General features: G+C 41.0%; 1 protein-coding gene across 1 annotated transcript in view; it reads right to left on the minus strand.

Annotated features, from left to right (window-relative positions):
* The window catches only part of MANSC1 (MANSC domain containing 1), a 24,911-nt gene extending 10,829 nt beyond the window's left edge, over positions 1-14,082 (minus strand). Inside the window, exons 1-3 of the mRNA XM_010858691.1 lie at positions 13,905-14,082; positions 7,050-7,368; positions 1,928-2,068 (exon numbers count right to left, since the gene is read on the minus strand). Coding sequence (XP_010856993.1) covers positions 1,928-2,068; positions 7,050-7,272 — 364 coding nt within the window. The 5' untranslated portion in view covers positions 7,273-7,368; positions 13,905-14,082. The remainder of the gene's footprint in view (positions 1-1,927; positions 2,069-7,049; positions 7,369-13,904) is intronic.
* Positions 14,083-14,414: the final 332 nt, after the last annotated feature.

Genomic DNA, 14,414 nt, shown 5'->3' on the forward strand with positions numbered 1-14,414 from the left:
CACATCTGGCTCCTCAGTGTTCAGATCTCGGCTTAGGGGTTACAACTTCACAGATGTGTCCCCTGATCACCTAATTGAGACGGTCCACTCAGTGATAATCTATTATGTTGTCTTAAATTAATTATTTGCTCTTGAGACTCTCTTTTTTTTTAATGGGAATTTTATGTTTTCAGTTTCTCTGCATTGAAAATATATTCTTATATAAAGGCCATGTTTCATTTTTTCATGATTGCTGTTATTTTTTTAAATGGAGGATAACTGCTTTACAATGCTGTTAGCTCCTGCTGTACAACAGCTGTAAGTATCTATTGATATATATCCTTCTAGTTCAGCCTCCCTCCCACCCCACCCCAAGCCCACCCTTCTAGGTCATCACAGAGCACCAGGCTGAGCTCCTTGTGCTATACAGTCGCTTTCCACTAGCCATCTATTTCACTATTATTTTTTAATTTAAAATTTCTTCTTGAAGTATAGTTGATTTACTATGTTGTGTGAATTTCTTCTGTACAGTAGAGTGATTAAATTTTGAATATAATACATTCTTTTTTATATTCTTTTAGGATACATTTTTATATTCATTTATATATACATTTTATATTCTTTATATATTTTTATATAAAACGTGAGAAGGAAATGGCAACCCACTCCAGTATTCTTGCCTGGAGAATCCCATGGACGGAGAAGCCTGGTGGGCTACAGTCCACAGTGTCACAAAGAGTCGGACACGACTGAGCGACAACTTTCACGTTCATAATCTTTTATACATTTTTATATTCTTTTATAATACATTCTTTTTTATATTCTTTACCATTATGATTTTTCATAGGATACTAAATATAGTTCTCTGTGCTATACAGCAGGACTTTGCTTTTAAAATGGTTAAAGTAGTGCACTGTATATAGGACCTTATGCTGTGTATCCATTCTATGTAAATAGCTTACATGTGCTAGCCCCAGACTCCTACTCCATCCCTCTCCCAGAGCCATACTCCCTAGCAACCACAAGTCTGCTCTCTATGTCCATGGTGACTCTATTTTTTAATTATTTATTTATTAAGGTTATTGTCTCTCTCTCCTAAAACATTAGTGCCAGAAGTGAGAACCATGTTTTTTCATGTTTAATATCATATCTTTGTATCCTTAGAGTATTAAAAATGCTTGGCACATAAGAAATGCTAAGTAAAATTTGTTGCTTCTTGAATAAATGAAAAAAAGATAATATTGTTTCTACCTAAGGGTATAAGGATAAAAACATTCTAAAACTTAAAGGAAACTTGAAAGCAATGCATCCTGAGAAATTAACAAGCCAAAGTCTCACCAAGACAGATCCAAACGATTTTATTATTTTCACTTGTTATTTTCTGTATTCTGAGCAAATACATAATTTTCAAGTATAGAGACTGTATCTCCAATGCCTTGCACAAAACTTACATATGGCAGATTCTCAAGAGCTTCTTAAATGCGCTTCTTTTCAGGTCTGGATAACAAAATCCAGTAAGTCTGATTTCAGCGAATGTCATAATAAAATAGCTGTACCTAATAACAAATGGAATTTTATATACTGTATTTACACAGGTCTTAACTCTTTCAAAATAGTCACCCTGGAGACCTGTATACTTATTCCAGTGTTGCTGGCATAGTTTACAGAGGTGTTTCAAAATGTTTTCAAGAAAGGTCTGTGTGTCTTTTATCTTATGAACAGAAACAGAAACAAAACAAAATACTATCATTCATAAGTCTTTCACTGGGGCAAAGAAAAGATGTTTGGTTGAATCAACTGAAATTTAAATCATGAGATTTTTCTGATGTGCCTCTGTATTTGTGATCCCCTTTGGTAGTTTTTTTTCAACTCCTTGGTAGAAAACCTAAGTGAACCATATCCTTAAATAATTCCAATCACAAAAGACAAAGAACAAGGTTCTTATTACCTCGAATTATCCTGTAACTCATAAGTCCTTTTGCTGGTTTCAGGGGACAGGCTTCCTCACTGGGACAGAAGAACAGGTAGCAGTTGGGTAGTTTAAATTTTTTTTGAGTGTCGAAGATCATCAGGTTACATGCTTTGTCCCCTGTAAGGAAAGGTTTCACAAGTAACTATTTTGATATAGGATTTTCCAAAGAGTATGGAGAGCAGGAAAACTTCATTTATTCTGGTAGCCAACACAAAACCCTTTTTGTTTGCTGCCTGCTGGCTGCTGAGTCATTTCCTTTTCCTTAGTTTAGTCACGGAAAGCAATTTTTAAAGACCTTGGGTTTAAAACTCTGAATGAAGGTAACTTTGGCAAAGCATATTAAATTTTTTTTTTTATTAAAAAATTTTTTGTGGCTGCGCAGCATATGAGATCTTAGTTTCCCAACCAGAGATCGAATCCCTGCCTCCTACATTTGAAGCTCAGTCAATCACTTGGCTACCAGAGAAGTCCTGGCAAACTACATTTTTTTTTAATTATGAAAGTACAGTAACACATTAACAGGAGACTTGGAAAATACAGAACACAGTTACATATAGTTCTACTATATATTACAATTATGTTTTTAAATAGATAAAGATTTTTAGTTGGAGTTTCAATATCAGGCTCTCAAAAATTAATAGAAGAGACAGACAGAACAGTAGAAGGATACAGTAGACTTGAAAAAAAAACCCAATTCAACCTAATAAAGATTTATACAGTTTTCACACAATAGCAGGATACAAAGTCCTATTCAAGTTTCCATAAACTATAAACCAGGAGACACTGGAACATATCCAGGGACATAAAACAAGATGCAAAAATATCATGGTCTAAAGGTACTGAGATCATAGAGTCTGTTCTCTTATCACTGTGGAATGATGTTAGAAATCAATATCAAAAGATATTTGAAAATAAGACACATTTTCAAGTGTAATGTGATATTTACCAATTGAGATCATCACAATAGTAAAAGATGCTGGCAAAACCCATTTTTAAAAGTACATTTAATTCTTTAGAAAGAAGCCGTCCATTTGCCAAAACATTTATCAAAATATACATAGAAATACTGACTCTACAATTCAGTACTGAGTTGGACTTCAGGGAATGGATGTAACCCTAATGATTTCACAAGTCTCTTGCATCCTGAAGGCATCTTAGATGCCTATGAAGCCATCAGTTCTGGTTTTCTTGAGGCGGGTAGAAACAGTAAATTTAGCCTTATATATATCATGCCTCCTTCCAATGAATGAAGCTGCAAAGCTTTACTTTTATCAGTACCATTCTTCTCTTGGGTCTTCGAATTTCCGCTCTTTGTTATCATTTTTGTTTGTCTCCCAATCAGGCAGAGGTCAGAGATCACCCTTGATTCCCTCAATGGGAAATCAGACTGAGTTCGCTTCTACAGGGGTTTTTATCCTGTCGTCTCTCCACTACCCAGATAACAAGAAAGGCACTCCAGTTCCTCTGACTTTTCTTCGCCCCGCAGTGTGATAATCCTGCAGTACCATTTACGGTGTCACTTGGGTAAAGGGGAGGGTCCGTAGGGTCCACCTTGTGCACACACTTTGTGTCCTTTGAGTCTGTGGGCATTTTTCTAGAGTCTGTGGCTATGGGCAAATTATCAAAGTGTTTTTTTGAGCCCCAAACAGTTAAAAACCAATGCTTGGTAAAAGAAGGAAAAGTTGGAGATCCATTAACTGAGACCCACAGTTACCTCTGCTTAGGCCATGGCAACCTACTCCAGTATCCTTGCCTGGAGAAACCCATGGACTGAGGAGCTCGGGGGGCTACAGCCCATGAGGTCACAAAGAGTTGGATATGACTGAGCAACTGAGCATGCACGCATGCGCAGTAAAGCAGCAACAGCGTTTTTGCTTGTAGAACAAAGCCGTAAACTCTAATTTCTTACTGAACACCCCTCAAGGGACTGAAGAGAAAGGCCAGGTGTCCAGTGTGGCCAAAAAACGCCCACGTGGCATTCAGTCCTATTTGCAAGCTCTGTTTCTATTTCACATAAATGTTGGTGTCAACATTTAGAGAAAAACTAGAAGTTTAAATGAGAGCTCTATCCATTACTTCTCCATAAAGAGTGTCCAAAAGCATGCTTGTCAATTTGAGATCATTGAAGGATTTGTTTCCTCCTGACAGCAAATATAGGTGCCTTCCAGGTGGCGAAGTAGTAAAGAACCCACCTGCCAATGCAGGAGACACAAGAGATGCAGGTTTGATCCCGGGGTGGGGAAGATCCCCTGGAGGAGAAAATGGCAACTCACTCCAGTATTCTTGCCTGGGAAATCCCATGGACAGAGGAGCCTGGTGGGCTACAGTCCATGGGCTCGCAAAACAGTCGGGTACAACTGAGCAACTGAACAGGCATGCATGACAGCAAATATATGGTGTTCTTTCTACGTGAATTCTCTAGTTCTCTAACACCAATGGGGTGTCTTACAATTCAACTTGATTCTGATACTAATTGCCTGGAGTGTCAGACCCCACAGGTCTAAGGCTCAGTCCCCAAAGACTGTTCCCACTCAGACGCCAGTCACAAAGCACAGTCACAAGACGCCCCAGGTCACTCACACAAACGCCCAACTAGGCTACCACCTCCCATCCCAGGCTCAATAATTTGCTAGGACTACTCACAGAACTGAGGAAAATGCAGTACTTACTGTTACACTTTATCATAAAGGATACAAATGAACAGCCAGATGAAGAGGTACACAGGGTGAGGTCTGGGAGGGTCTCAAGTCCAGGAACCTCCATCCCGGTGGGGCTGGGGTGCCTCTCGACACATGGCTGTGTTTACCAACTTGGAAGCTCCCCAAACTCACCATTTAGGGGTTTTCATGGCAGTTTTATTATGTAGGCAAAATGATTAAGTCATTGGCCATTGTGACTGAATTCAGTCTCCACCCCACTTCCCTTACCTGGAGGTGGGTGGGAAGACTGAAAGTTTCAAGTTTCTAAGCAAAGCTTGGTCTTTCTGGTGACTAGCAACCCTCCCAAAGCTATCTGTGCTGGGCTTAGTCGCTTCAGTCGTGTCCAACTCTTTGTGACCCCATGGACTCTAGCCTGCCAGGCTCCTCTGTCCATGGAATTCTCCAGGCAAGAATACTGGAGTGGGTTGCCATTCCCTTTTCCAGTGGACCTTCCCAACCCAGGGATCGAACTTGCATCTATTACGTCTCTGGTACGTGGGTTCTTTACCACTAGAACCACCTAGGAATCCCATCTATCTAGGACCCCACTAAGAGGCACCTCATTAGCATAAGCTCAGGTATGGTGGAATGGGGCTCATTATGAATAACAGAAGAAGCTCCTTTGCTCAGGGAATTGCTAGGGTTTTAGGAGCTCTGTGCCAGGAATCAGGGACAAAGACTAGAAATAAATATGCAAAATTTGTGTCCTTCAATTTCATGTCCATATATATTTATAGTACCATACCACAATCATTATAGAATGAAAAGGAAATAAAGATCTAAGAGAAAGCATATGATTTTATTGGTTGATAAATCAAGTAAGGATCATGAGTCCAGTGTTCACTACTCTCCTAGGTTCTTTGACAATGGGCCTTTTCCATCTTATTAATGGTTTATCTCCAGCACGTAGCAAGCCATTAGATGCTCAATAAATTTAGGTGTTTTTTTCGTTTTTTGTTTTTTTTTCATTTAGGGAATTAGGACAGGATCATAAGGAACTAAAAAATGATCATTGTTTTCACTTAGATATATATTTCTGTTTTCGGGTCATATGTTTGGACCCTGAAATGTCCAAGGATGTGGTTCAAGCCTGTGGGCCTCAGTTTTCGTTTGTGTATTGCAAATGGGTCACTCCAAGCCCCTTCCCGTGCCTCTTTGAGTCCTAGAAGCCGCAATGAGTGGCCTTCTGACTCACCTATGCCACCAGCTCCAGGAAAGGGAGGGGAAATGGAAATTTTGTGCTTCCACTTAAAATGCAAATGCTGATTTTCCTATGAGATGATTTAAAAATTTTACTTTTTGTCTCAATTTCCTTTCTGTTTAAATGTTCTTTCTTTTTAAAAAATTGTTCATTTATTATTTTTATTATTATTTTGGAATACAGTGTGACTTTAATTTTATTTAGTCATCGGCTGTGCTGTGTCTTTGCTGCTGCTCGCAGGTTTTCTCTAGTTGCGGCGAGTGGGAGCTACTCTCTAGCTAAGGTCTCACGGGTTTCTCATTGTGGTGGCTTCTCTTGTGGAGCACGGGCTCTAGAGCGTGTGGGCTTCAGTAGTTGCCGTGCACAGGCTCAGTAATCGCAGCCTATGGGCCCTAGAGCGTGGGTTTCACTGCTCCAGGGCATGTGGCATCTTCCCAGACCAGGGATTGAACCCATGTCCCCTGCATTGGCAGGCTGATTCTCACTGGATCATGGGGAAAGTCCCTAAACCTTCTTTCTAAAGTCACACTGGGGTTTCCCCAGTGCCTTAGCAGTAGAGGATCTGCCAGTGCAGAATACATGGGTTGGATCCCTGGTCCAGGAAGATCCCACATACCATGAAGCAACTAAGTTCGTGTGCCACATCTATTGAGCCTGTGCTCTATGCTCTAGAGCCTGGACACCGCAACTACTAAGTCCACGTGCCCCAAGTACTGAGGCCTGTGGGCCCTAGAGGCCAGGCTCAGCAGCAAAGGAAGACACCACAAAGAGAAGCCCATGCACCAAAACTAGCGAGTAGCCCCCACTCACCTAGAGAAAAGCCCAAGGAGCAGTGAAGACCCAGCACAGTCAATAAATAAACAAATAAAACTAAAGTCACACTGTATTTCCAATACTCCATGATGATAGCCAAGCATTTAAACAGGATTTTTGGTTTTACTATCTTAGATGCCTGTTAGACACCAGTGGTTTTCAACCTTTTTCTACCCAGACACCTAATAATACATATACACTCAGAGGTAACTTTGACTCAGTTTAGGGGAGAGGAGAGCACAACGTGAAACATTCCCAAGTGACTGTGCCACCCATTTTTCTACTCCGCTGAGAATCCCTAGTACAAACCATTCAGCCTCATTGACCAGGTACTCACATCAAAAAAACACATGGAATAAAGAGTCATCAAGGCATTGTTACTTACCTGATATATTTTTTGTTGAGCAGCAAGAATTAATGCAGTCCTGAGGAGTTAATGTATGTATGGGCTCATTGCCTCTGATTCCCTTGGAAAGAGACAGCTGGATGTCAATGACCACATCTTCAAGGCTCTCAGTGAGGCAGTTCTGACTGGTGGACAGTCTCAGTGTCAGGAAACAAATCATTACAAAAGTGTAAGTCAAGCTCCATCCTCCCCAGAAGAACATGTTAAATTTCAGCTTAGTCTTAGTCTTCAAAGGTCGGATAAACTCTCCCTCCTGCTTGAGTCTGCTTCAAGAAGATAGTACAGATGATGGAATTCTCTAGAACAAAGATAGGAAATCATCAATGAGTTTTGTTTCTTTGAATGAACCTAGAGAAGCTACATTTCATTTCCTTCAAATCAATGTAAATGACTCACAATTCATAGAAGGCCAGAAATAAACAAGTATCTTTTTAATTCATTTCACTTTTAATAGATTTGAGACAACGTTTCATTAAAAACTTGGCAAAAAGCCAGTAAGCACACACACATATATTGGTTTGGCCAAAAAGTGCATTGAGGTTCTTCTATAGGATCGTACAGGAAAACCCTAATGAACTATCTGGCCAACCCAATACTATCCTATTAATTATTAAAATCTGACAAATGTCTAAGAGGAGTAAAATATCATAGTAGTCTGCCTTTCAGTTTTAGAATCCTTCCTCTTCCTGCCTCTCCTAACAAGAGGGGAAGAGACATAGAATCTGCAGTCATTGATGAAGCAGTAAATGATCACTGATCATTGGTTTGGACATAGTTTCTCTCTCAGTAATAACAATTAACATTTTAAATCACCTACTGAGTGGAAGGCAATGTGCTAAAATTTACATATATTATCCTAGTTAATTCTTACACCAGCTCTGCAAAAAAGCTATTATTTTTCTCATTTTACAGATGAGGAAACTGAGGCTGCCTTTTTTTAATTGCTGTCTGTAAGTATCACACCAGAGGCAGGTTAATGCTAATAATCTAATTCTAGGAAATTAGCCCATCAGCAGGATGATCTAGCTTCATCTAGCTTAGTTGAAGGAAAGTGTAAGGGCAAGAGTTCTTTTTGACATCCCTAAAAACACAAAAGTCCTAATACGTATTAATCCCAACTCCATTGGTGAGCTGGTTCTTCCAGGAAGGAAAAACAAAAGTTAAACTGGCAATGCTATACCAGAAACTACCCTCATTTCCAGAATACAAATTGTTCACTAATGATAGCCTAGGTCAGAATTACCAATTAAGTTTTATTTTTAGGTCATGAAGTCTTTGGTAACCTTTCGGTCATGCACCCTTTATTACTCTGGTAATGCTTAGGTTCTCTTCTGACATGTTTTAAAATGTATAAAAGACATGTTTTTAAATGTATAAAATGAAATATATAGGATTACAAAGGAAGATAGTCCTATTGAAATGTAATCATTGAAGAGTTTTTTTTTTTTAAGTGCCTTTACAAATCTGATGAAAGATACCAAGAATGACCTAAAGAAATTAAGAGATATTCCATGTTCATCAACAGCACTACTCAATACTGTTAGGATGTCAGTTCTTCCCAAGTTGGTCTACACATTCAATGCAATTTCAATCAAAATCCCAGTACATTATTTCATAGATCTTAACAAACCAATTTTTTAAACATTTATTTTATTTTTTTGCTGCACTGTGTGGCTTGTGAGATTTAGTTCCCCAACCAGGGATGGAATCCTAGCGCTTGGCTGTGAGAGCACAGAGTCCTAACTACTGGACCACCGGGGAATTCCCTCAACGAGCCAATCTTAAAGTTTACATGGAAATGCAGAAAGGCCCAGAACAGTCAAAACAGCACTGAAGAAAAACAAAGCTGGAGGACTGACACTTCCTGACTTCAACACTTAACCATAAACCACCAGTAATCAAGGCAAAGTGCTATTGGCAAAAGAACAGACAAATAAATCAATGGGATGGAATAGTGAGCCCAGACATAGACCTGAACAAATACAGTCAACTGATCTTTGACAAAGGAGCACAGGGAATTCAACAGACAAAGGATTGTCTTCTCAAAAATGGTGCTGGAAAATTGGACAAAAAAAAAAAAAAAATCTAGACACTGACCTTACGCCTTTCACAAAAATTAACTCAAAATGGATCACAGACCTAATTGTAAAATGCAAAGCTATAAAACTCCATGTAACATAGAATAAAGTCTCCGTGACCTTAGACTGGATGATGAGTTTCTAGATACAACACCAAAAGCACAATCTGTGAAAGAAAAAATTGGTAGGTTGGATTTCATTAAAATTAAAAACTTCTGCTCTGTGCAAGACACTGTTAAGAGAATGAACAGCTAAGCCACAGGCTAGGAGAAAGTATTTTCAAAACACATATTTGATAAATAACTGGTAGCTAAAATACACAAAGAACTCTTAAAACTTAACAAAAAGAAAACAAACAACCCAATTAAAAGTGGGCAAAAATCTGGACACCTCCCCAAAGAAGCATGTAAAAAGGTGCTCAATCTCACTGTCATTGGTGAATTGCAAATTAAAAGAACAAGGTGCAGGCTTTCCTAGTGGCTCAGTGGTAAAGAATCCACCTGCCAGTGCGGGAGACAAGGGTCCAATCTCTGTTCTGGGAAGACTCCACATGTTGTGGAGCAAATAAGACCATGCACCACAGCTACTGAGCTTGTGTTCTAGACCCACGAGCCACAACTACTGAAGCCCATGCACTCTAGAGCCTGCGCTCCACAACAAGAGAAGCCCCCTCAATGCGAAGCCCGCACACCACATCTGGAGAGTAGCCCTCATTCGCAGTAACTAGAGAAAACCTCGCACAGCAATGAAGACCCAGCACAACCAAAATATATAAATAAATAAAATTACTTTAAAAAAATAATGAGATATCATGACACATTTACAAGAATGGCTAAAATTTAAAAAAAAACGTTAATACTAAATCCTGACAAAAACCCACATACAAATATTTATAATAGTTTTTTTATAATTGCCAAAAAAAACTAGAAATAGCCAAGATGTCCCTTACTAGGTCAAGGGATAAGCAAATTGTGGTATATCCCTACAGTTGAATATTATTCAGCAGGAAATGAGTTATCAAGCCACAAAAAGAGGAACCTTAATTGTATATCATTTGGTGAAAGAAGGAAATGGCAACCCACTCCAGTATTCTTGCCTGGAAAATTCCATGGATAGAGGAGCCTGGTGGGCTACAGTCCGTGGGGTCACAAAGAGTCAGACAGGACTGAGTGACTAACAATTTCACTTTAAGTGAAAGAAACTAGTATCTGATTCCAACTCTATGACATTCTGCAAAAGGCAAAACAACATTGACAGTAAAAGATCAGTCGTCTGGAGGAAAGGGTGGAGTACAAAGGATTTTGAAAGCAGTGAAACTATTTTATATGACTCTGTAATGATGAAAACATATCATTACATTTGTCAAAACCTATAGAGCTGTAAAATACAAGAGTGTACCCTAATATAAACAGGTTGACTTTAGTTAGTAAAAAAGTCAATAGTTTTAAAAAAATATTATATGGTAACAAAGCACAATACTTCCCTTGCTAACTGTTATGTCTAACTTCCCAAAGCAGCAAAGTGAAAATAACACTGTTTCTTTATGTAAGCACATCACGTACATTATGTCATTTAATCCTTACATGAATTCTAGAAGCTAAATCCCATTAGCTCCACTTTCAGTTAAAAAAAAATAACTGTGTGATAAATGACAAGTGGTACATCTAATCATTGCCATAATTTTTTGAATGACCCATTTTAAAATTAATTTTTAATGGAGTATAATTGTTTTACAATGTTGAGTTCATTTTTGCTGTACAAGAAAGTGAATCAGCTATATATACTCATATATCCCCTCCCTCTTGAGCCTCCTTCCCACCCCACCCCTCTAGATGATCACAGAGCACCAAGCTGAGCTCCCTGTACTGTAAAGCAGCTTCCCACTGGCTATCTATTTTACACAGGGTGGTATATATATGTCAATCTATTCTCCCAATTCATCTCACATTCCCTTTCCCCCACTGTGTCTACATGTCGGCTCTCCTCACCTGCATCTCTATTCCTGCCTTGCAGACAGGCTCGTCTGTACCATCTTTTTAGATTCCATACATATGTATTAATTCACATACGGTATTTTTTTCGCTCTGACTCATTCTGTATGACAGACTCTACCCAGGTCCATCCACATCGACACAAATGACCCAATTTCGTTCCATTTTATCACTGCCATAATTTTGAAGTAGTGTCGAATGTAATGATTTTGAGACATATTCAGTAAGGAATGCAATACAGAAATAAGTACCACTTCTGCCAGAGGCAAATCAGAGCTACCTTACCACTAATCCCACTGCGGCTTTTGCCTACACGTCTCTTAATGGAAATACGACACTGCATTTAGAGGTTAGCAAAATAAACTTTTCCACCCAAGTTCACAGATTTTCTGAATGCTGTCCACGGACTCCCCCCGACCCCAGGGTAAGAATCCTGGCACAAGTTACTTCGTATGCTACCACACTTCGCAAATCTTTTCTAGTCACTGGAAGGAAAAAAAAAAAAAACCAACAGAAACAAAAATAACAAAAACCAGACCAACACTTGGCTTTGAATGGATTCTAAGAGTCTGTCCTGAAGCTGCGGCAATGAAACGAACTGTGACGTGGGATGCAGGAGGAAAGCTGGGTTTCTAGGACCAGCATCTTTTCTGTGCCTGCAAGCAGGAATGAAGAGCTTATCTCATTAACGATACCCGACCATTACTAGGTAAATTAATTCTTCCAATCCATTTATTATTTAGGCCTTGAAGGTCCAAAGAGGAATAGATTTTTAAATGTGGCATACACATGCAATAGAATATTATTCAGCTACAAAAAGGAATGAAATTCTAATACATGCTCCCTCCTGAAAACATTATGCTAACTGAAATAAAATGGATACAAAAGGACAAATGTGGAATGTGGGTACTTATACTAAGTATCTGGCTTCCCAAGTGGCTCAGATGGTAAAGAATCCACCTGCAACACAGGAGACCCAGGTTCAATCACTGCGTTGGGAAGATCCCCTGGAGAAGGGAATGGCAACCCACTCCCGTGTTCCTGCCTGGAGAACCCCACGGACAGAGAGCCTGGTAGGCTATAATCCATGGGGTGGCAAAGAATTGTACATGATGGAGGGATTGGAGGCAGGAGGAGAAGGGGACGACAGAGGATGAGATGGCTGGATGGCATCACTGACTCGATGGACGTGAGTCTGAGTGAACTCCGGGAGTTGGTGATGGACAGGGAGGCCTGGAGTGCTGCGATTCATGGGGTCGCAAAGAGTCGGACACGACTGAGCAACTGAAATGAACTGAAGGGACTACTAACACTAACGCACTAAGTGTCTAGAAAAGGCAAAGTGATAGAGATAAAAAAGTAGAATTGAAGTTACCAGAGGTTGGTGGAGAAGGGAGGGGGAGCTATTGTTTAACAGGTACAGAGTTTCTGTTTGGGGGTGTCCCAGATACACTGAAAATGGATAGTTGTGGTTCGGGCTTGGGTTGGAAAAGAATTTCCAGACATGAGACAGAATGAGAGGGAAATAAAGTTTATTAGATTGGGAGATGCTGTTAGAACACCGGGCCAGCTCAAGGGAGAACCCATGTTGAACAGGGGTCCTTAGTCCACTTTTATACCCAGCATACAAGGAGTGGGATAGGGGTCTTGTGGGTCATTTGCTGATTGGATGAGTCATGTATACAGGGTAGAGGGGAGAGTAAGGCAAATACCTTCTCCCTATGGGGTAGGAGGGGAGCCAGGTTATACTGCTCAGGAGGACCTGAAATCCATTAATAGTTATCATGGGGGAGGGAAGGACGATAAGGGTCTGGTTTTTCTGTTCCTGCATTCCAAGACCTCCTTGGTTTTTTTCTGCTCTTTCGTCCTTGGGTCACCACAGTAGTGATGGTTACCCCAAAATGGGAATGTACTTAAAGCCACTAAACTCTACCTTTAAAAATGATCAAAATGATACATTTTGTTACCTGTGAGGGAGTGAGTTAAAGTCACTCAGTACTCTCCAACTCTTTGCCATCCCATGGACTTTAACCTGCCAGGCTCCTCTGTCCATGGGATTCTCCAGGCAAGAATACTGAAGTGGGTTGCCATGACCTCCTCCAGGGATCTTCCTGGCCCAGGGATCCAACCCAGGTCTCCCGCATTGCTGGCGGTTCTTTACTGTCTGAGCTACCAGGGAAGCCCTTGTTATGTGTATTTTACCACAATAAAAAGATCAAAACAAGCATATAATTAAACAAAAATAAGGTTCAAAGTGAAGTTGAATTCTGTTGAAAACCAGTGGGAAAGGGATACAGGTGAGGAGAAGACGCACCTGAGCTTTCATACCTGCTGAGTAGAGTCATGTGATCTTACCAGCAATCACTCGGTCAAATATTGTAAATCATTTTTTCTCATGGCATAATCTAACTTAATTTATCAAAGTGTTTATAACTGCACCACACACACACCTTACAGAGTATTAAACAATTAGCAGGTTGGATGAATACAGGAGACAAGGCATACAAGAGAACAAGGGGAATTTGCCCTTTCCTTGAGGAAGTGTACGGGGCTCACGAAATGACTCTTCTGCCGCAACAGCTGGCTTCCCCGGAGACCCCCTCGAGGATACAGGGGTCACCAGCATCCGCTCAGCCCCTCCCCGCTCCAGCCCGGTGGTCCGAGCTCTGGGAGGGGCGGGGGAGCCTCGCTCCGGGAAAGGTGGTCAGGTGGTGATGCAGTCCGCGGGTGCTGGGGGCGGGGGAACGATGGAGAAGAGCCTTTACCTGGCAACGGGAGGCCGAGGTCCTGCTGCCCTCCACCTTCAGGGCAGCCCCGCACGTTCCGGGAAGCAGCGGCAGGTCTGCGAGGGGCTCCGGGGCTCCGCAGCTCCCGCTTAGCCTCGGGTTTGTGGTTCCCGAGTTCCTGCTTCCGTTGCGGCGGCCGAAAGTTTGCCGGAGGGGGAAGGGCACGTTCCCGCCCTGCAACCCGGAGCTGCTTCCCAGCAACCTGGAAAGGTCCCCTGGGCACCACGGAAAGCCGGGAGCCCCTCCCACACCTCCCCACTCACCCATCGATGCCCGGGGTCAAGGCTGTGCGTGCAGCCAGGACGAGGGGGCTCAACCCTGGTGTATGTTTGAGGGTCTGCATCTTCGGATTCCCTGAGAACAGGGCAAATAACCCATGATGGAAGTCAAGCAGTACAAAATATACATCATCAAACGTACCTCCTTTGATTGCACTTGGCAGATTTTGCATTAAAAAAAAAAACAACTGAAGGTTTGTGGCAATCTTGC

The sequence above is a fragment of the Bison bison genome, unplaced genomic scaffold, assembly GCF_000754665.1.
Source record: "Bison bison bison isolate TAMUID 2011002044 unplaced genomic scaffold, Bison_UMD1.0 scf7180017864390, whole genome shotgun sequence".
In the NCBI taxonomy this organism is placed as follows: domain Eukaryota; kingdom Metazoa; phylum Chordata; class Mammalia; order Artiodactyla; family Bovidae; genus Bison; species Bison bison.